The 20571-nt window shown below is 46.6% G+C and overlaps 1 protein-coding gene across 1 annotated transcript in view; it reads right to left on the bottom strand.

Moving 5' to 3' along the window:
- The window catches only part of RFC1 (replication factor C subunit 1), a 1503724-nt gene that overhangs the window by 1012112 nt on the left and 471041 nt on the right, over positions 1-20571 (bottom strand). The window contains exon 6 of the mRNA XM_069631787.1: positions 19325-19402. Within this exon, the coding sequence (XP_069487888.1) occupies positions 19325-19402 (78 nt within the window). The remainder of the gene's footprint in view (positions 1-19324; positions 19403-20571) is intronic.

Below are 20571 nucleotides of genomic sequence, written 5' to 3'. Positions count from 1 at the left end.
TGACCACCAGCAGAATCCCCAGGCACGAAAGGCACGTGCCTAACTCTACCTCTCGTGAGGGGTCCAAACCACTGGCATTATGTAGGCCTTTATCCTGGATTCCTCAATATTAGGGCCTCAGGAATTGATGGTGTTCCACATTGGAGGCCAAAAAGGTCTCGACTCAGATGATGAGATTTGAAAAAAATGAGCCCTAGGTTAAGGGGTATACGATTTTTCAATGATACCCGATGGTGTTATGACATTCGTCGACAAAGGTGCAGAGATTGTCAATACTTCGACATCTGTAGCATCAAGGAGCTCGAAGCCTGAGGTGTCAATTACTTTTTCATCTGTTTGTGTTGATGGCGTTGAAGAATGGTCTTTCGGCACCAATGGCGTCGACGACTCGGTCCTCGAAGGGACTTTTTCTCAACTCGAGGGATCCTTAGAAAGATCGAGGAGTTTTGCTTGCGGTACCCGTAGGCACACGTCTTACTATTATGCTTATCGGGTCTTTCGACATGAGCATGGCTTTCGACAGTATTCATGGGGGTCAATGCTGCATTCTCAAATACTTTCATCATCTTCAGCCTAAATTCTTCCCACTCAGCTGGGGAGGCTATTTTTGTTGGACATACGACCCGTTGTGGAGAGGAACTCTAAGACGACAAAGATGGCGACCCATGGTGCTGTTTCTTCGAGTGTCTTGATGACGAATGGTGAGAGCCACTTCGCGATCGGCATCTTTTACGGCAGGAGAAATAGTTACTCGTCCGATGTCAATTTTTTCGACAGAGTCGTTGATGGGAACTTATGGATCCTACCTGCCGCAAGTTTCCCTGTGCGCTCTCTCAGGGCTTTCAATGTCATGGACATGCAGTCCTCACATTCAGACAAAGGATGAGTGGATCCCAGGCACCACAAGCATATTCTGTGGGGGTCCGTAATGTACATCTTCGACCCGCAGTCACAGCATTTCTTAAACCCCGATTTCGGAGTAGAAGATGCCGATGACGAAGCTACTCTACCAGATTTCTCTCAAAGATTTTCACAAAGGAACCTAAGCATATTGTATCCAAAGCTTTAGCATGGAACTGAAGCCAATGGACGCTGCATGCGCTATATATACTTTCGGTGACGTCGACATCGAGACAGAGGCCTCCAAGGGACATTGCGTCGACAGGAATTGACGCGCAGCACCGTCTGCTGGAAAACGTTTCAGAAGAAGCTAAAATGGATATTGGAAATCTCATAAAATAAGGAATACGTGGGAGGACACAATCTATTCGAAACAGCGTCTCTCTCTTAGGTACTGGACACAAAATACATAAGGCCATCACACAGATAGCATAAGAAATGGCTATGGGTTTACACACGCATTGATAATGAAGTCCTAAAACAACAATTTGCTGAGTATTACGACTATACTCGTCCCACATCACTGTAAACCAAGATTGTTAACAGAGGCATCCAGACAATATTGTTCTGGCATGAGTTGAGGATGGGAATAGGGTATGGCTGTGGAAATATTACAAACTGACATTAAAGAGGCAACTGAAGATCAAGCAAATTGCAAAACACCAGGTTTAGTTGGCCCAACCAATGAATTTTACAAATACGGCTAGCATCCAGGACCAAACATATCAGTGGTATATCATGTAGCATCAGAGACTAGGAAACTGCCTTGAACAATGAAGAAAGCAACTTTGATGGTACTGCTTAATATGAGATCGTGTGGAGGTAATGGAGGCTCTACAGCGCTACTCATCTTAAGAAATGACACCATTTAAAACCGAGCAAAAAACACCTGTTACAACAAATAGTTGTCATGAACAAAAATAGATCGGCAGATTATGGCCACAGGGGTGGGCCATACGGGAGTCACACAACTTAACTCATTTGGGTCCATCTCTCCTCCCAAAGGGGATATAGAAAAACATCTCTGCTCTTGAGACCTTGATGCAAGTCAAAAAGCACATCAGACCACAAAAAAGAGTGAAATCGACACAGATCAAACTCCAACGAATCTGGGCGCAAAGTAAAATAAACCCATAAAACAGTGAAGCAGCATGACACCAATTGCTTCAACAAACGGAACCGTGTTATATTATGTGGCGATTATGAAAAACAATGTAGAGAGTATGCCATTCATACAGTGGGGGACATGGGACTCTGGGGCAGTAGACATAAAAAACATACCCCATGTTCAAAAAACAATAATGGACTGTATAGTGCATGATAACCAAATAATAGATGCCAAACATTCCGAGGCCAAACAAGTTGTTTGAAATTCTACTCCCTAGGTCAGGATTTTGAGGCTTCACTACCCTTGTTGGAGCAGACAATATGAACAAGACGCATCTGAACTAAATGTCCTGAAGACAAAAATCAGCAGTTCATCGAAACAGGTCGACCACCAAAACTGCATGTTATGTTACGGCATTTCTGTAAGCGCACGTACACCCGAGGGCATCTTGGCGCTGAGGAGGCAAGGCGTAGTGTAGCTAGAAAAGCAGAGTTTTTAAGCCTCGATGGAAGGCAAGGTGATCAGAGATGTCACGCAAAGGAATAGAAAGGTTGTTACAAGATCTTGCAGCAGCAACTGAGAAAGCATGGCCACCCTTACGGGCCAGCTTGAAACGAGGCACAGCCACCCGCCGAAACCCATGAAATTTAATAAGAAACAGTAGATATCTTATGTAGATATTGAACAAAATAGGAGAGTGCCGAGCCCTGAGGGGCACCACAACAGAGAGATACAGGGGCAGAACAAAAAGGAGGCCGCAAAACTGACTAGTGAGAAAAGCTATGAACCATTTGAGGACTTGGCCAGAGATTCCGGTTTCAGAGAGCCCAGAGATTAGAATGTGTCGAACGCAGGCGACAGATCTAGAAGCAGGACTGCTCCGACACCGCCTGGTCGACAACACACATTAGGTCATCAATCACTGTGTTAAGAATGGATTCAGTACCTCTACCAGGCCGAAAACCAGATTGAAATGAATCAAGGAACTGTGTGGATTCCAGAAATGACGATAGCAGTGGAGCTAGTAGTGCCTCCTAAACCTTCATCAGAAATGGCAGAAGTGAAATAGAGTGATAAATGGCCATCACTCCAGAGGGATCACTAAAGCATGTTTAAGTGAGTCCAGGATCACTCCTGTAACGAAGAGTTATTAACTGCTGACGTGATGTGATTAATCACATCAGCAGACGCCTCCTGCAGGAGAGCGAGTGGTATGGCGTCTGTAGGGAATGCAGATTTAAGCTGAATTGTAGATAGAACTTCTGCATTAGGAGGAAAGATGACCAGACCCTCCAGTAGAAGGGGCTACCACAAAAACTGGGGCGGTAACAATTGCTGCAGCCTCAGTCTTGATATCATCTCAAATGGTGGTTATTTTATGAAGAAACAAGGAAGAAATGGAGTCACAGGGCTCTTGGGAAGGTGGGACTGCATCTTGTCCTAATTTCGACGTAGAGAGAGACTGCACCAGGTCAATGTTACTAGCCTCCTCTATAGTTTGAGCAAAGTAGGCTCTTTTGTCATTTACCACTTCTCTATGGTAGGCAGCAAGTGTGTTCCTATAAAGAGTTGCATGATATCCCATAAGGAAATACGGGATACAGCAATTAGGGATAGGGTGTTCTTCCATTTAGGGATGTTTGTAGCAAACACATTTCATGGAAACTATCAAAACTAGTACCACTAGCATTTAATTATGCTCCTTAACCCCTTAAGTGCCAAGGACGCGGTATCTCGTCCTTGACATTACGTACGCAGTGCAGAGGACGAGATAGCTCATCCTTTTTGGCACATTGTTTTGAGCGATCCCTGCAGGGATCACTCAAAATAGTAATCCAACCCCCTGCCTATGTGAGGGAGAGGTCCCCCCTCACTGCCAGGGGGCTGGATTACCTTCAGTTTCACATCGGCGTGCGTGACGCACGCCGACGTGAAGGTAATTTTCACTGCAGCAGCCATTTCGGGCTGCTGCAGTGAAAATAGAAGGAGTCTCTTCACTTTTCTCCCCCTCGACCTCTGGCTGTATTTCAAGCCGGAGATCGAGGGAGGTGTCGTTGGAAAGGGGAGATTGTCTCCTTTCCAACAACACCCTTTGTGACAGCATTGCTGCCCGCGGATCGGGCGCAGGGCGCTCGATACACAGGCAGCAATGCCCACTAGACACCAGGGATGTCTTTGAATGCAGGGGGGAGGTGGGGGCTGCTTACAGTAAGCAGTCCTAACCCCCCCGGCCCCCAAAGCATGGGGGCACATATGTGTACAACCCTGGGGGCAGATGGTTGATCATCTGCCCCCAGGGAAGGAGGCAAAAAGAGAAATACATAAAATAAGGAAATCAAAGGGGATGGGCGTGGGGGGCCTGGGATTTTTTTGACCCCCTAAAATGGTGATGGCCCTCATCCTCCCACACCAAGTGGAAAGGGGGGCACCCCTTGTAGCCCTCCCTGGGGGCAGATTTATGCCCCCAGGCAGGAGTACAAGAGGTGGCCCCCCATCCAATTGGGGGGGGGGGCACCAGAAATAAGTGTGCAGGCCCCCCAAAGGATGGGGCCTGCAGGATAGCCCCCCCCCCCTGGGGGCAGATGGCTGATCATCTGCCCCCAGGGAAGGGGGCAAAACAAAAAAAACAAAGAAAATTACAAAAGGGAATTTTGGGTGCGGGGTGAGGGGGGGTCACTAGCCACCAGGGATTTATTTTACAGAAAAGGGGGGTGGCCCTCTCCCCCTGACCCCAAGGGGAAATGGGGGTACCCCTTGTAACCCTCCCTGGGGGAAGATATCTGCTCCTAGGATGGGGCATCTGCCCTCAGGGAGGGCTGCATGAGATGCCCCCCCTGCATTTGGTGTGGGGGGTAGAGGGTCACCCCCCATTACATTAGAAAATTACCTAGCTGTTTAGGGTGCCCCTCAGCCCGCCCTAAAGTGTAGTGTACATTTGCCATTTTTTTCTTTGTTTACGAACTTGCCTTGGCGCAGAGGGGCACATTGGTGTGCCAATCTGGCCCCAGGGTGCCCAAACCTTACTGCCCCACCCACCGGGGGGCCTTTCGGGGGGTGTACCTCATGCAGCTGTTTGTTGGATGCCCAGGGAGGCCTGCATGAGGTGCCCCCGCCACCCATTTGGGGTGAGGGGGGAGAGGGCCCCCAAAAATTGTGGGACACGCCCCCCAGTGGGTGGGGCAGTAAGGTTTGGGCACCCCAGGGCCAGATTAGCACACCAATGTGCCCCTCTGCACCAAGGGGAGTTGGGTTACCAAAGAAAAAGTGAAAATGGTGGAACGCATTTTAGGGGGGGCTGTGGGGCACCCCAAAGGGACGGGGAATTTTCTAATGGGATGGGGCGTTAACCCCCTCCGCCCCACCCGCAATGGAGTGAGTGCCATGTCATGCAGCCCTCCCTGGGACCAGATATCTGCTCCTAGGAATGGACGCCTGAGCCCAGGGAGGAGTGCAGGACAGCCCCTCCATTATCTGCCTCCAGGGAGGGCTACATTTTGCTGGTGTGACCGTAGGTAACACATGTTTTTTGTTTTGTTTACAGCTTTTTCTACGCGAGCAGCTGCAACGTTATGCGAGTACTGTTTTTTATTATTCTATGGTTAGGGCCTACTGGCAGTGGGGTGGGTGAGACTGGGGCTGGATTGTTGGTGGTGTGGGTGGGAATGAGCCATCTGGGCAGATATGTTGGTCGGCTGGGACACAATTGCAGGGGCAGGCCACAAATTGCCCCCCATGCCAGCAGAACATTGCCGTTTCCCTGGGAGCGGATCCCTCCCATGTGGGTTGTCCATCTGCAAACCCAGGCTCCACCTCTGGCTGTTCTACGTTACAGATGTCACCTCCGGGGAGGAATGGGGATCCTGCTGGGGCTACCTGGAGCTGCTGCTGTGCTTAGGGGATGGTACACCCACATGGTACATGGATGTCGGAGGCCAGGGACATCACCTCCAACCGTCCTGGAGTTGCGGCTGGGCTGCATTACAGCTTTTCCCTTCAGGGAGGTATTGGCACACTGCCGAGACTCCCTGGCGGGGAGTAGCTGTAACGCAGAGCAGCCAGTGCTCCAGCAAAGTCGGCGGTAATATCCCTGGCCCTGGCCCTTGCCACCCTTCTTCCATGTGGGTCTTTGCCGGGGGTTCTGGGTAATAAATTCCGGGCCGGTTTGCATAAGTCAGACCTCCGTGGGTTCCCACGGGTGCCCTCTTTTGGGAAATGTATGGGGTTCCCCGTTTTCCTTGCTGGTTTTGACACCGTAGGCCCAAATCTGTAGGTTGCCCACATGAACAGAATGTGCTGTGCAGAAAGAATTGGGGTTACCAGTGGGTTACCCTTTTCCTTTTGCGCCCCTGGTAGATGCACCCACACATGTGAGTTACCGTTTTCATCGGGACACGTGTGGGAACGCAGGAAGGTAGGCCATGTGTTGTTGTGGGTGTGTTTCGATGGGTGAGACGAGTGAAATGTGCGTAAAATGCGTTTTTTCCCACATTTTGGAATTTGCGGGGGTGTCTGGGTAATAAATTCAGGGCCGATTTGCGCAAATCATACCTCTGCGGATTCCCACGGGTGTCCTCTTTTCGGAAATGCATGGGGTTCCCGGTTTACCCTGGTAGCTTGGACACTCTAGGCCCATATCTGTATGGTGTGCCCGTCTGGAAAAATCGTGAAATTCAGATGTCTGAAAAGACTTGGGGTTAGGGGTGTGTTCAGCTTTCCCCTTGGCGCCCAGGTAGGTGAACTCAAACATGTGAGGTACCGTTTTCATCGGTACACGTGTGGGAACGCAGGAAGGTATAACATTTATTGCGTTTGTGTGGGTTTCATAACGTTTTGACCCATTTGCTGGTGCCCTTTGTCACACAACCCTTTCAATTTCCCAAATGTGACCTACATTTAGTCGCGGCTTTAGGCACCATGCACTTAGGTAACCTGCACAAGGTACCTACCCTTGAAAAGTTCTGCCCGTGCTCTTTCAAAAAATGTATGCTTGCAGTTCCTCACCACATTGGTTTTCCTGATTTACACATGCTAAGTGCGTCTGTTCAGGCCGCGAGCATACCATGGCTCAGTGTTTGGCTTGTGGTATTGCTTGTTTTGTAAAACACTACAAAAAAATGTGTGCTTTCCTAACTGCCAGAGTCGGGGGAATGTAGCGGAGCATTGCTTTTCTCAAAATTCATAGCAGCCATTGCCGTACCAAGCCAACCATGTCCAACACATACCTTTTGTTTTGGTAATTTTCCCGCTTTTCCACCAATCTATGGCATTTTCCCCTACCTAGTTGTTGCCCGACCTACGCAAATCACCCCTTCCTAAACTTGGAATTTCATCTACTTTTCAGAAATATATGCCTTTCTGTCCTCCAATTCGGCTTTCATACTCTTTTCTTCCATTCCGTCCATGCATGTCCAATTGGCCAAAATGGCCAAAATGGCCAAAATCGCCTACCTCTCACAAAACGGTTGAAAACCACATCAAAATAATGTTTTTTGGTTTCCACTCAACCTGTTCTTGAAAGCCAGGAAATTGTGGAATTCAGCACAGCAAACCATTTGTTCCTAGCTCTTACAAAGAAACCACAGGCTTCTTTGTATATCATTTTATTCGCATTTTTTGAAAAAACACAAAATGTTCACCCTTTTTGGTTACTTTCTCTCACCCCCCTAAAGCAACCTAGGATTCCTGGGTGGCGTTGCAACCGCCTACATGTGGGGGAAAAAGGAGCCACATTTGGCCGAGATTTCTCATGTAACAAAAAAGTTACAAAGCATTGAATGGCCACATACCGTAATCACCAAAAAAGGCCTTAGCACTTGGGGGAAATACCCATGGCACTTAAAGGGTTAAAAGTGTTCTTATGTGATATACCCTATGTTGTACCAAACACTTAAGGTCATCTTTCTTCCTCTAATCAGATTCCCCGATTTTTGTTATGGTACAGCCTAAGCCAGGGAATGGGTCTTCTGTTCATCGTACAGATGCCTTTCTGTTCTTAATCTAGAATAAAACATATTTGCTGAAATCCTGCCAAGTACTCCCACACCTGTAATGCCTACTCTGGCCCTAACAAACAAGGCAGGCTTAATAACAGGCAGACCTACCCTATAAAATCTAAGAAAATATTACACAATTATTTTCCTCTGCTCTTGACTCTCCCAAACATGACTTCTATTTCCCTCTCATTTTGGCTCATTCCTTCAACCCATGCGCCTCCAAAAATCTCTCCACTCAATTCCCTCACCGTCTAAACCCACCCCCTTCTCCCACCACTCTTACCCGCTAACAATCTTGCTCTTTACATTTTAAATTTCCACCGTTCAAAACACCCTCACAAATGACCTATCCACACCACCTGCTCACCTTTCTTCCCCACCTCCCCCCTCGTCCCCTGCAACAATGTTAGCCTCCCCCCTCACTAACCCAGATGAGTTTCCTGTCCTTCTCAGGGCTAACCCTTCATGCACCCAAGTAGACCCTCTATCCCTGCACATAGGGAAATTCTTGCTCCCAGTGTTGCTCCATATATTAGTTGTATTTGTATTGTTTTATATAGCGCCTCAATTCAATGCGCTTTACAGTTAACAAGTAACACATAAAACATGGAACAGTAGAAGCAAAACAGTAAACATGAATCAAGCCATAAAATTAGCATTCAGAACAATTTGCAAGTAAGAAGGGAGAGGAGGGGAGGGGGTAGGGAAGGATTGAGAGAGTAATGAGTGAAGTGAGTAACAAAAGAGAGGAGATCATAGGAGAGATGGGGACAGATAAAGATAATGAGAACAGAGAGGATTACTTCCCTCTTCAACTCCTCCCATGACATTGCCACTATTCCCATCATCCCACAAGTCGGCTACTGTCATCTCTATCCTTAGGCAACCTGGCCTAGATCCTAACTGTCCTGCCAACTTTCGTCCTGTCTCTTCTACATCACTGTTCCAGTAGTTTTCAATGGACTCACTGAGTTCTTTTGACACACACACACACAACCTCCGGGATCTGTTTCCATCTGGCTTCCGACCTCTGCACTCTACTGAGTTAGCACTCCTCAACTGTCAGCAACTACATCTCTTCGGATTGCCATGCTAACAGTTCATCTATTCTTTTTCTTCTCTGCCTCTTCGCTGCCTTTGATACCATCAAACATTCTGGCCTTTTCTCAATACCATCTCTCCTCGGTATGGGGGACAAGGCTCTTGCTTGGTTTGCTTCATATCTCACCCAATGTCACTTCAAGGTGAACTGGAACAGCACTACCTCCCCACTCGCCCCCTTACTATTGGTGCTCCCCATGCTCAGGTTGTCCGTCAGATTTTGGACTCCTGGGAGATGGAATGCTTGCTGGAATTGCTCTCCAACAGATGGGTTGTGCTTCTTTGGGCAGGGTCAAAGACCGTGTTCCATCTGCTTCCAGAGATAGTACATTGCAGTTGTGTTGTCCGTTAGGAACCTGACTGGCTTCCCTTTCAGTACGGGTAGGAAGGATTTTAGCACCCACCACCTTGCTCTGAGCTCAAGGACATTGATGTCTCCAGAGTAGTCCACAATCCCCTCACATGGAGCTGGTCTATGTGTGCACCACACCCTACCATGGACGCATCCGTGTTTTTTGTGGAAGGGTGGCTCTTGAAACAGACTGCCCTTGGTGATATTGGGTTTGTTGGCCCACCAATGCAGCCGATGCTAAAGCTTGGTTGAGACCTGCACCTTTTCCCCCAGGTTCCAGAGGTCTGGGACCGATTCCTCATGCGAAATTCTTGCAGGGGCCTCATGTGGAGTCTGCAGTGCGGGATTAGGGGGCTACAGGGCACCATACTCTCCAGAAGCTGCATACAGTGGCGCACTGTTAGCCACCTTTTGGGCCAGAAGGTAGAGATTGATGCCATGAGAGTGTTGATTCGGTCGATGGGTGTACCTTTGGTTCCCCCGTAGAGAACTAACTTCTTGCACGGCTGAAGAGAAGATTTTTTTGTAATTGATGGCAAATCCCCGGTCCTGGGGGCGCTGGATTGTCTTATGTGGAGCCTTCTCCTTTGCCCTGATGGTGCACGCACCAGACAATCATTCAGATAGGGGGAGACGTGGTGGCCCTCCCAGCGGATGCTTAGCTGCTATTGGTGCGAGACACTTGGTGAATGTACAGGGTGCTGATCTTGGGCTGAACAGTAGCACCTGAAACTGTAGTGGATGTCATTTACCACAAAGCATAAGTACTGCATCGAGGGTGGATAAGGATGTGGAAGTAAGTGTCCTAGAGATCTAAAGAAGCCAGATAGTCATGTTGCTGCACCACTTTTATGACTTGTAGGGTTACCATGGCAAATGTTTGCCTTTTTATGAATTTGTTCTATTTGCGCAGATCCAGAATGGGCACCACTTAATGTTGTGGTTTCGAACTTCAAAGTATCGAGAGTAAACTCCCTTCTCAAGAAACTTTTTGGAACTTTTTCAATGGCCCTTTTTTGTAGCATGTGCTGTACCTCTTTCATCAGCACTTTTTTCGGTGCCGGGGCTTGGTGACTTGGGGGAATTTGAGGGAGGGGGGGGGGGGGGCAGTGTGAACTCCAGAAAGTGGCCATGTGTTATCGCTTCTAGAACCCATTTGTCCGAGGTTATGTATCTCCAATTGTGGGCATATTGCAAGACCTTTCCCCCCACCTGAGTATGGTTTGGGCAATAGCCGCTGTTGCTTTCCTTGCCGCTCCCTTTGGGAGCCAGAAGGTTGTTTGTGCCGGTGTGTCTGCTTAAAGTCTTTTGAGCTTGGATACCTCTGGTATGACCTCTTATACCCCTGTGAGTAGTACGACAAACCCCTTGTGTACTGCCTGCCTCCTTTGGTGGAGGTGGATGATCCCGCTCTTCCTGAGGCTCCACTGAAGGGTCAAAGGACAGGCGGTTCTATAGACATGTGAGGGAGCATACTGTGTCAAGAGTGTCTTTATGGCCTTGAAGGCCTCATCTATTTTGGGGCGGAAGAGGTGGTCACCCTCTAGTGCCATGTCTACTACTTTGTGCTGGACGGCAGGGTGAAAATCTGTCTGAGCCAAGCTTGGCGTCTTAAAACCACTCCATTGCCAACCTGCTTGAACCCTATTTCAGCCAGCTCCACTGCGATGTTTATTCTGTGGTTGGGCGCTTCTTCGCCCTCTTTGAGGATTGCTCTGGCTTCCTTCCTCTTGTCCTCAAGGAGAGGCTTGAGTATGGGCGCTAGCTTATGCCACATCTCCCTATCGTACCAGGCGATAATAGCTAGGGAATTGGCCGATTTTATGGTGGTCGCCCCCTATTGCTAGAACTTTTCTGCCAAAAGCGTCCAGCTTGAGGCCCTCGTTATCAGGGGGCACCGCACATTTTTGCTTGTCTGATCTGGCCATTCGGTCTGCTGCCGCAGACACCACAGATTCTGGAGATGGTTGTGAGGTAAGACATTTCAACGTGGAGTCTGGAGGGTTATACTTTTTATCTAACCTTTCCTTCACTGCCAGTTCTGTAAACTATGTTTCATGATCTTGCCATACATGGTTGAGGATTGGTCTGAGGCCCCTGCCTTGCTTCTTTTCCCCAAATGACCGAATAGGAAGCACTCTTTTTTTGTCCTCTGAGACAATGAAGCCAAATTCCTGGCAGGCTCTTGTGACCATGGTGTAGAATGCCAAAATGTCATCCGGAGCGGGAGGGCTTTGGAGCCTCCTCCTCTGGAGGGTTCTCCAGAGGGGAATCAGTATCCCAGTCGTCCCTTTGAGGCGTATGCGTGGAGGTTGACGATGTGTCCTGGGGGCTGTGCCAATCAGTATCTGTAAATTCGCCCTCTTCTTGTGCCTATCCTAGAGGAGGCAAGAGCCTTTGTTGCTGTGGTGGAGAACTATGCAGTCTGGGTGACTTACTCCTGCCCCTCGAACCCTGTGGAGGTCTTTGAGAAGAGTGCAATCTCGACCTAGACCTAGATGGGGAGGGCGAGCACCATAGCGGTAGTGCTGGGATTGGTGGCTGCAGTGCGGGAAGCACTGGTTTTGTCAAAGCAGCGCCCATCTGCATAATGACCTTTTGCATCTCTGTGTGGTGTGAGCCTGACCTGGCCCTGGCGTAGGATGGAGCACAGACTCCAGATCCTGCTGCCGTAGATGGAGGCGACTCCCTGGCGTGACAGGCCTCTCGGGAAGGATGTGCCTTCCTGGAGTGGTAGGTCTCAGGAGATGCTAGTGTCCTGCTGCTCTTGCATTATTACAGACTCTGAGAATTGCATCTGCTGCTCATGTTGCGTCTCAAAGTCAGTATCAATTTCATGTTGCAGTATCTACTCCGGAATGACATCCGAGTAGGTAACAGGGGAAATTGGCAAAGGTCCAACTTGTCCCTATGCACCCCCCCCATAGCAATTGGGTAGCTTTGTGCATGGTTTCCTCCTGTTCAGTGAGGGTCCTAGGTGTAGCCTTCCTCGAGACATTATCTGTAGGCTGTGGGACAGTAACCCCCATTTCCTAAGTCTTTTTTGTGTGCTTAATCATTGGCCATGAGGACTCAACTTTTGCCTAGGGCCTCTTATCTGTCAAGGACAGAGATGCTCTCTCCGTGGATGCGGTGAGAGCCTTGGGGTGCTGTCCAGCCAGAGTGTGTACTACCTGACGAGTGTGTACGCCCTGTCAACGAGTGCCTGGGTGTTGTCGAGGGTTATGGTTAGACGGTCAACAAGGAATTGGTATGCAAAGAGGAGACAGTCGACAAGGGTTTTATATGCGGCAAGGATTTATGTCTGGGCGATTTGGCATGTCCTATAGGTTTAGTAGACTTCTGCGTCCCTGGTAACGCTGCCATCAACAAAGGCGTGGATGGTGCTTTGGCATGTCCTGTGGTCTTAGGGGACTTCTGTGCCCCCGACGATGTTGTCGTCGACAAAGCTGTCTTGCCCACTGAGAGTGGGTGGGGACCCCTTGTTCTGTCATTAACCAGGACGAGGACTTGCCCAAAGATTTATGGTGTTTGCTGATCTCGTCTTTCGCCGACGGGGCGGATGCTTGTTTTCCTGATAACGAGGGCCCATCTGGGGGACTTAAAGGCCTCTTTTCCCCTGGTGTGGAGGCCCCTTGTCACGCTGCCGGATCGTAGTCCGGGGTTCCGTGGCGTTTATGCTTCTTTGATGGCCTCTCCTCAGACCAAGCTCTCCTTAGAGCATGGTCTTTTTTCCTTGGGGATGGCCATGCTTCTAGTAGAATCTGTGGTGGAGGAATACGCCGGGTAGTTGACTTCATTTAGCCAGCACACCAAACAGCAATTCTGGTCTTTAAGGGTTTTAGAACTGTACCCTTTACAGAATTCACAGTGTTGTACTGTACGGTGGGATAAAGACAGTGGATACAATCTGTAGGTTTGTCCCCCTTGAGTACATTAAGGCCACAGGTGGCCCAGCCCTTAAACAAGGGTTTTCTTTTCCCTTCCATTGCCACTTATCTTTAAAAGCAGTGCTGCCACAGTAAAAATGTGAAGTCTCCCTTTGACAAGAGGGGCTTTGCCGGTAGATCTTTTAACAAAATGATGAATAGTGAAGAGTAGAATAGATTTTCTGAGGAAAAATTAAAAGGACTCCATTAGCTTCAACAGGCAGTTAGGATCTGAAGGGAGGAAGAGGAGGAAGGACTAGTGTACTGTCTTCTCGAGGTTCCACTGGTGGGACCAAAAACACTCAAAGAAGTTGAAGGCCCACAAAATGGAAAGTTTTCTTTGCTTTAAGCAAGTGATACGCAAGGTAACCGAGGATTCTCAGCCTGATGCCGGGGAATATTCAGAAACGGAAGGCCGCCAACACAGTAAAGAGTCCAGGAGAGGCAAGACGGTCCAGCAAGCCAGAAGAGGGACTAGCAGGAAAAATGTTCAGGCAGGCAGGAGCCAGGAGGGCATAAATCACAAACAAAATGGGTTGGGGGTACAGGCTTGGCACTGGGAGGTGGGAAACGCAAGAATGGAGAATTAAGGTGGCGAAGGGGACTAATGGGCGAGAAGGCACCATGAGGTTGGTGGGGGGGGGGGGAATAGAGGCAAGCAAAAAAATATCCTTTTTGTTTTTAGGAGCGACCAATAAGCATAGAATCAAAAATATCTGAGGGGAAATAAAGTAGATTTACAGGAAGACAATCCAGATTTGCAACTTGCTATGTACTAGCTCCTTGTTTCTCCCAAGGTAGCTTCTACAAACTGGGAGCTGTTTTCAACTCCTACTCAACACATCCGCTTTTTGACCCCTGTTGTGAAGCTACCTAAATATGGAATGGCACTGAGATCATTACCTAAATGACTCCCTGAATGGCATAACTAAGATTATTGGAACACACCTACAACAGCGTCAGATGTCATCTCAGATACAACAGCAGCTCCATGGTCTATGACTGAGACTACCTCAGAGATCCCGAAACGGTCCTCAAAGCCAGGTGCACTGGCACCTACAGCATCTCAATCGGCAACATCAGTGTCATACCTTCCATCAACGGAGACAGCTAGACTATGGACACCTCTTCTTCTTACTGAGCCTTCAGACAATCATGCAGTAACAGCAGTTACTTTTGAATTTACAGATGATTCTGAAGCTGTAAATTCAAAGCCCAGTTGTTGCAGGCTTGGATCTACCTGCATGATTCTTCATTAACCTTTTTCTCCCCTTCAGCTTTTTGGGGCACTGGACAGCCTTCTCATTCATGGGATTTACAAACAGGCAAGGAATCACTATTGTGTTTTCTCTGCCTTTCCCGTGTATACACCACTCTGCCACAGCAGGCAGGCTTTATCTTCAGTGGGATGAAGGCAATATATAACACTGCTCATGTGGATGCTATTGCCCCATATTTGTCTTGAGACACTTGATGCATTCAGATTTTAACCGCAAATCTACTTTGCTGAACACAAAATCCCCAAAGTACAGCAGTGGCTAGCAGTGAAATGTCTCCTCAGCCGCCCTCTGTGCCCCTGGCACAGACAGCTAGTCAAGGCATCAACCAAATGTTCCCTGCATATCTAAGATTAGTGGCCAAAGGGGTTCCTCTTGCAACTGTCAGAAAATAAAATCTAAACAATCTATAACATTGGAATGTTGGCAGGCCCACTGCAGACAACGCAGTGACAGAGGGCAACAATGAGGCGATATTAACAGAGGCGGCAGGCGACCCCGTCCATAACAGCCTGCTGCCCAAGTTAACGAGGGTGAAGGTGCCGTTACCAAGGGTCGGCACGCCACTGAGGTTAATATCGACATTGGCACCTGTGTAGTTCCCTACACAGGTGCTAATGGTGGTGTTTTTATAATAAAAAAAAGAAAATTGCCTTTGGTGTGCAGCTCGGCAACGCGCTGCTTTCAGGGAGACATGACGAATCAGCATGGAAAACAGACTTGGCTGACAGCAGCACTGTGCGGTGCTGTGACGCACAATTAAGGTATGTTTCTATGAAAAAAAAGACACCATTAGCACCCATGTAAGAAACTACACAGGTGCTAAGTGGTTAAGGGGGAACAGGGAAGGGAAGGGCACGCTGGCAGGCAGCTCAGAATGCAGGCTTTTACCATACAGTACAGCCCGCGTTCCGAGCCTCCCTATTGGTCAGCACCCCCTCCCAGGTCTCCCTGCCTGCACACGCAACTGGAGCCTCAGATACGAACCAGGCCTAAAATCTTTGGGGTGCATGGCAAGTTGGAAATGAATCTCCCTATATCGGGATATTATGGTTGGAAAAGAGGTCACGCTGTATACTGACATTAGACGCCGTATGTTGAAGGACAAATCCGAAATCCTTCTGTTACTGGAGAGCAAGGGAAGGGAGCTTCTCTCCAGCGTTGATCTTTATGTAGATACTCTAATCTCCAATCCATTAAAAATTAACAAAAACTAGAATTTATGGACTGGGTAAAAACTATTGAATAAGTGCATATGAGGTCATCTGTAAACCATTTTTGTTCGGTGAAAAAAAGTTAGGAAGCCTTTCAAATTACCTGATGAAATTCCCAGATAGCTCTCTATGCAATCATTTCTTAAGAATCAGATTAAATCTGGTCCATTGTGGAGAAGTTTTGGTAAGTCGCCAACAGGGTGATAATGCAAAACATCTTTGTAAAGTTTGCATTGATCCAGCACAACAAACATTGAGGCATCTCATGGAGTGTGAAGGGACATGGAGTGCTCGTTTGGCACACTTTAGGCGTTTTAGGCAGTAACGCCACATTATCTTCTGCGGTGGTTTGTGTGGTAAAAAGCTGTGATATCATTTTGTAGAAATGAATAAGGATTGAAAGCTACAAGGGAGGTGAAACTCAAAGAGATTCTGGCAAAGGAATGTCAAGGATTTCAATCAGGCGACACACCCTGGTCTCGGCCTAGTATGCAGCTCATGACTGAAATGCCTATCTTTTTATATTGATTCAATATTGAGATGGTACACCACTCATATCACATCCCCTTTTCAAATACCCCGGGTCACAATGGATCATGACCAGGCTGGTTGGTAAAATACAATATTTATTTTAAAATTCAAAATAAATCATTAACTTTTTAATATGGGGCAGCAATCACCAATGGGGTGATAATTACAATGAGAATGTGAGCAATGCACTGGGTTTAACCTGCTAGTGAAACATATATACAGCACAGCAGAATATGAGCACTTTTTGATTTAGGAAAGTTAGCACCCAAGTTAGAATTTCCCCCCTGCAATGTTCCCTCAACCCCCAAATAATTGAATTATGAAGGGATAGAAAAACACAGCAGGTAATCAGGAATAAGAAACAGGAAAAGGAATCCGAATCTGACCTTACCTCCCCAAATAAGAGAAAAACAGATTTTAAACCCCTTGCAATGTTATGAAATGGCACTCGGAAATGGCAAATAAATAATGAATGTGTATTAAAAGCTTTGAAGAAAATATAATTCCTCACTAAAGCAACAATGCAAAGACACTAACAATCACAAATAATGGATTACCAAAAGCATACAGTTCGAAAATGAGAGAAAAGTTTAAAACAGATTGCAGCAAAATGACACCTTGGAAACTTTGCAATTTCGCAATTCCCGCCTGAAATTACCCAAACAGTTTTTTATATAAATGGATGAAACACACTGATTTGCAGTGCATTTTTATTTTTGGTTTGGGGATAGCTATATATCACAGGTACAATATGGAAGTGCAATTAATTCTCTAGCTGGTAAATTGGGTGGGTTATGCAAGATATAGAAAGGTGCACTTTGAGTAAAATGAAGGCGCGAAATAGGAAAGGAAATCAGTTGTGACAAGAACAGTTTTACTTTACACTAGAGTTCAACCCTCTCACCCGAGCGCCAAACCCTGGTGGAAACCAGTCAGATCACTCGAAATAGGACTAATGGTTTAGGATTACACAAGACAAAATTACTAAAGAGATGGCTGCGTTAGCACTGGAAATCAAGGGCAGGGTTGCAAGAATTATTCTGACAGTTTGAACAAGTTATCAGGATAAGGATAGGATGGCTTAGAGAGTAGGATAAAGACAAAGACAAGATAGGTTATGGGTTTAGATGGGGTGGCGATTTATACTCACAGTCCACTTTTACTTTGAGATTTTTGGACAGTCAACGGTTCTGGTCACTACACGGCAGGGTGCCTGGCAAACAGCTGGGTAGTTCTGGTCACCGGATGGCACTGGACTGGAATGGCAATTCTGGTCACTGGATACTAAAGTGCAGCTGGATGGCACGATTGCAGCGAGCATGCAGTTAGTGGTACCAGGATGCTTCCCAAAAACACCACAGCTTTCCCCTTTGGTTATTTGGGGATTTTAGTGGGTTTTCAGAATGTAGGCCTTGCTGAAACAGGATCAGCAATGCCTGGGTTTTGCAGTGGGCCCTGGAGTAGGGTCAGCAATGCTTTGGCCTTGTAGTTGGGATCTGGAATCTGGATGGATGGAACAGGAACACAGCGCAGGAACGTCAGGAACAGTGTGTGTAGAGTCTTGTCAGGGACTCTTATTTATAATGCCTAGTGACATCATCAAAGCATATGACTGGGGCAGACTTAACTAAACACGCCTCTAACAACGGGATTGTTCAAGGGTGATCGTCCCTGCCTCGCTCTCAGCTGGATTTCAGGAAAATGATGTCCGATTAATGATGTGAGTTTTACCATGTCCAAAAACCTCCCACAGTTACTTTAACTAAAATCAGATTTTGACACAAACATACATTTATACAATTGCAATCTCTTAGCAAATTATATACACATGTTACATATTTTGAGCAGCACATTGCAGTCCAATCCTCCAGTCCGTGAGACCTTGTTTCGCCCTTCTACCAGTTTTTCGTGCTTTTCAATGGGATTTATATTACTTGAAATTCCATAACGTTATACCTGAGTGTCGATTATCATAAGGGATGTATGTACAAAAATGTGCATTTGCAACATGGATGCTTTTCTTGTAATCGACCATCCTTTGCCATTTCTGTCCCCAAGGTGTCAGTGAATTCTACCATGTCTTAAAAGAAAACCCAAAAATTCACTTTTACACTGCAAAAATTCTACATTTTTACAAAGTCTTGCTGCAGAGATAAAAGTCTTTATAGTCTTTGGAAACAAATGACAGTCCTTTGTCATTGGATCATTTTTTTTTCTTCCTTCAACTGCTACCAACTGTAATTTCCTTCAAAGCAAGGTGGGGGTTTCTCAACTTGATTGCAGGTTGTATTGCCCCTTCACACCTCTCTCGCTCAATGCTCAGCCAGCTCTTCTCCCTATTCTTTTCCCCACCTCCCTATAAATTAGGCTGCATGCCCCAGTCTGTCATTGTTTGGATCGCTTTCATTCAGGGGCCTGACCCAAGTCACTGCTCTCCCCACTCATCGTCAATTACATATCTTTATGCCACCGACAACTGCAACAACATCAGCCTTATTGAACCTATATTTTGTTACTAAATTCTTCTTCACCTAGCATAATTGAGGAGCAGAATATTGAATTCCCAATTATGGCAAAGAGCACATCTCTTAATCTGAAGGGATGGTTAGTATGTGCAGAGTCGGCAGATAATAAGTATGCACACCTTGAGCAGAAGTCTAAAGATAATATAGTTGCTATCATACAAAACCTAATGTAGTACATTAATTGAATCGTACAAGGGCCTAAGTACTATACGGACAACACCAACAATGAGATGTAAATATGTAAATTTTACTAATAACCGGGTTACTAAAGACATTAAGAAGGTCGGACCAAAAGTAGTTAAAGGGCATTTTCTATGGATACAGCAGGACACAAAAATAAACGCATTAATAACAGCCATGTCTGCAACATAAAGAAAAATATGTTTATTCTTACCTCTGCATCTTCATCAAGCTGAAGTTGTTTAGCAATAGACTCATCATCAAGCATGGACTCATCAGCACTTTGTACTGGCTGCAACGAAAGATAAAGAAAATACAAATGAAAACATGTGCAAGAGCACCAATATAACTATAACAAAGTTACAAGAAGTAAAACCAAATTTTGTGCCAAACAGAGCACCTTTAGGGTATCAAATTTGTCTAGCTGAAAAGGCTGCATTTTCGTTGCTCATTTATTTTAAGGACGGCTTAGCTGGTAGGTACTTTAATATTCAGAAGGACACAATACAAAAGTTTATATCAGTTTTCAGCAAACGTGCAGACAACTATACATTTCCAAAAGATGAATAATCTCAATTTAGAATACACGTGTAAATGTGGTCGACTGTCAATTTAGGCTTCATGAGATCTAATAAAGCAAGGCTAGATTAGATGAAAAGCCATAAGAGGTTTGCTCCAGTATAAAAACACTAAACATAACCTGCATGGCCTTTCTCCATTGTGCCCCAAGGAGGTGCAAACCGCACACTCAAAATGCAGCCAAACAACTTAAAAGGCACAAACCATTAAATATGCAGTTGCCATAGAAAAACAGTAAGGCGTTACAGCGTAGGGGGAGAGGGTGGTAACAGGGGATCGATCCTGCACCCCAGTTATGACCCCACGCAGAAGCGTAGTGTGCACAATGACGTTAAGGGATGAAACACCTATTTTAGTCCTTGCCCCTAAGGCTGTAATGCTGCAATATGAAAAGAAAAGTGCAAAAAAGAGGACAAGAACAAAAAGAAAACAATTGCAAAAGGTGCTGGTTGGCGAAAGGAGCCAATAAGCATTGCAGTGGAATGCTGCAAGAGAAACCTCACGCTTTGTAACAGTACTTAAGGCCCTCTACCAGCCCATTGTTTCCAATGGCTTATTAAAAGCACACTCGTAGCAACATAGTTTAACAATATTCATGAGCCTATAAAACCCAGTAGTGCAGGAGTTCTGGGTTTATAAAGCTATTATAACTAATTCTCAGCATTAAAATAAACGTGTGTATGTGCTGGCCTGTGAACAGTACGCGAATCTGCAGGAGTGTACGCTCGCAGGGAATCGGCTAAAGGTACTCTCTGCATTGTGTCGGAAGACTTAGAATGGTGAGTGCAGGAAATCTGCGGGCTATACCAGCTTGTAGAACAAGCAGATTGTCCGATGAAAGGACTGCACATATATTCCGAAGGATACAATTAGGTTTAACCA

This window comes from Ambystoma mexicanum, chromosome 6q (assembly GCF_040938575.1).
Source record: "Ambystoma mexicanum isolate Mex_15411 chromosome 6q, UKY_AmexF1_1, whole genome shotgun sequence".
Classification (NCBI taxonomy): Eukaryota; Metazoa; Chordata; class Amphibia; order Caudata; family Ambystomatidae; genus Ambystoma; species Ambystoma mexicanum.
This window is presented reverse-complemented; position numbering and strand designations above follow the sequence as displayed.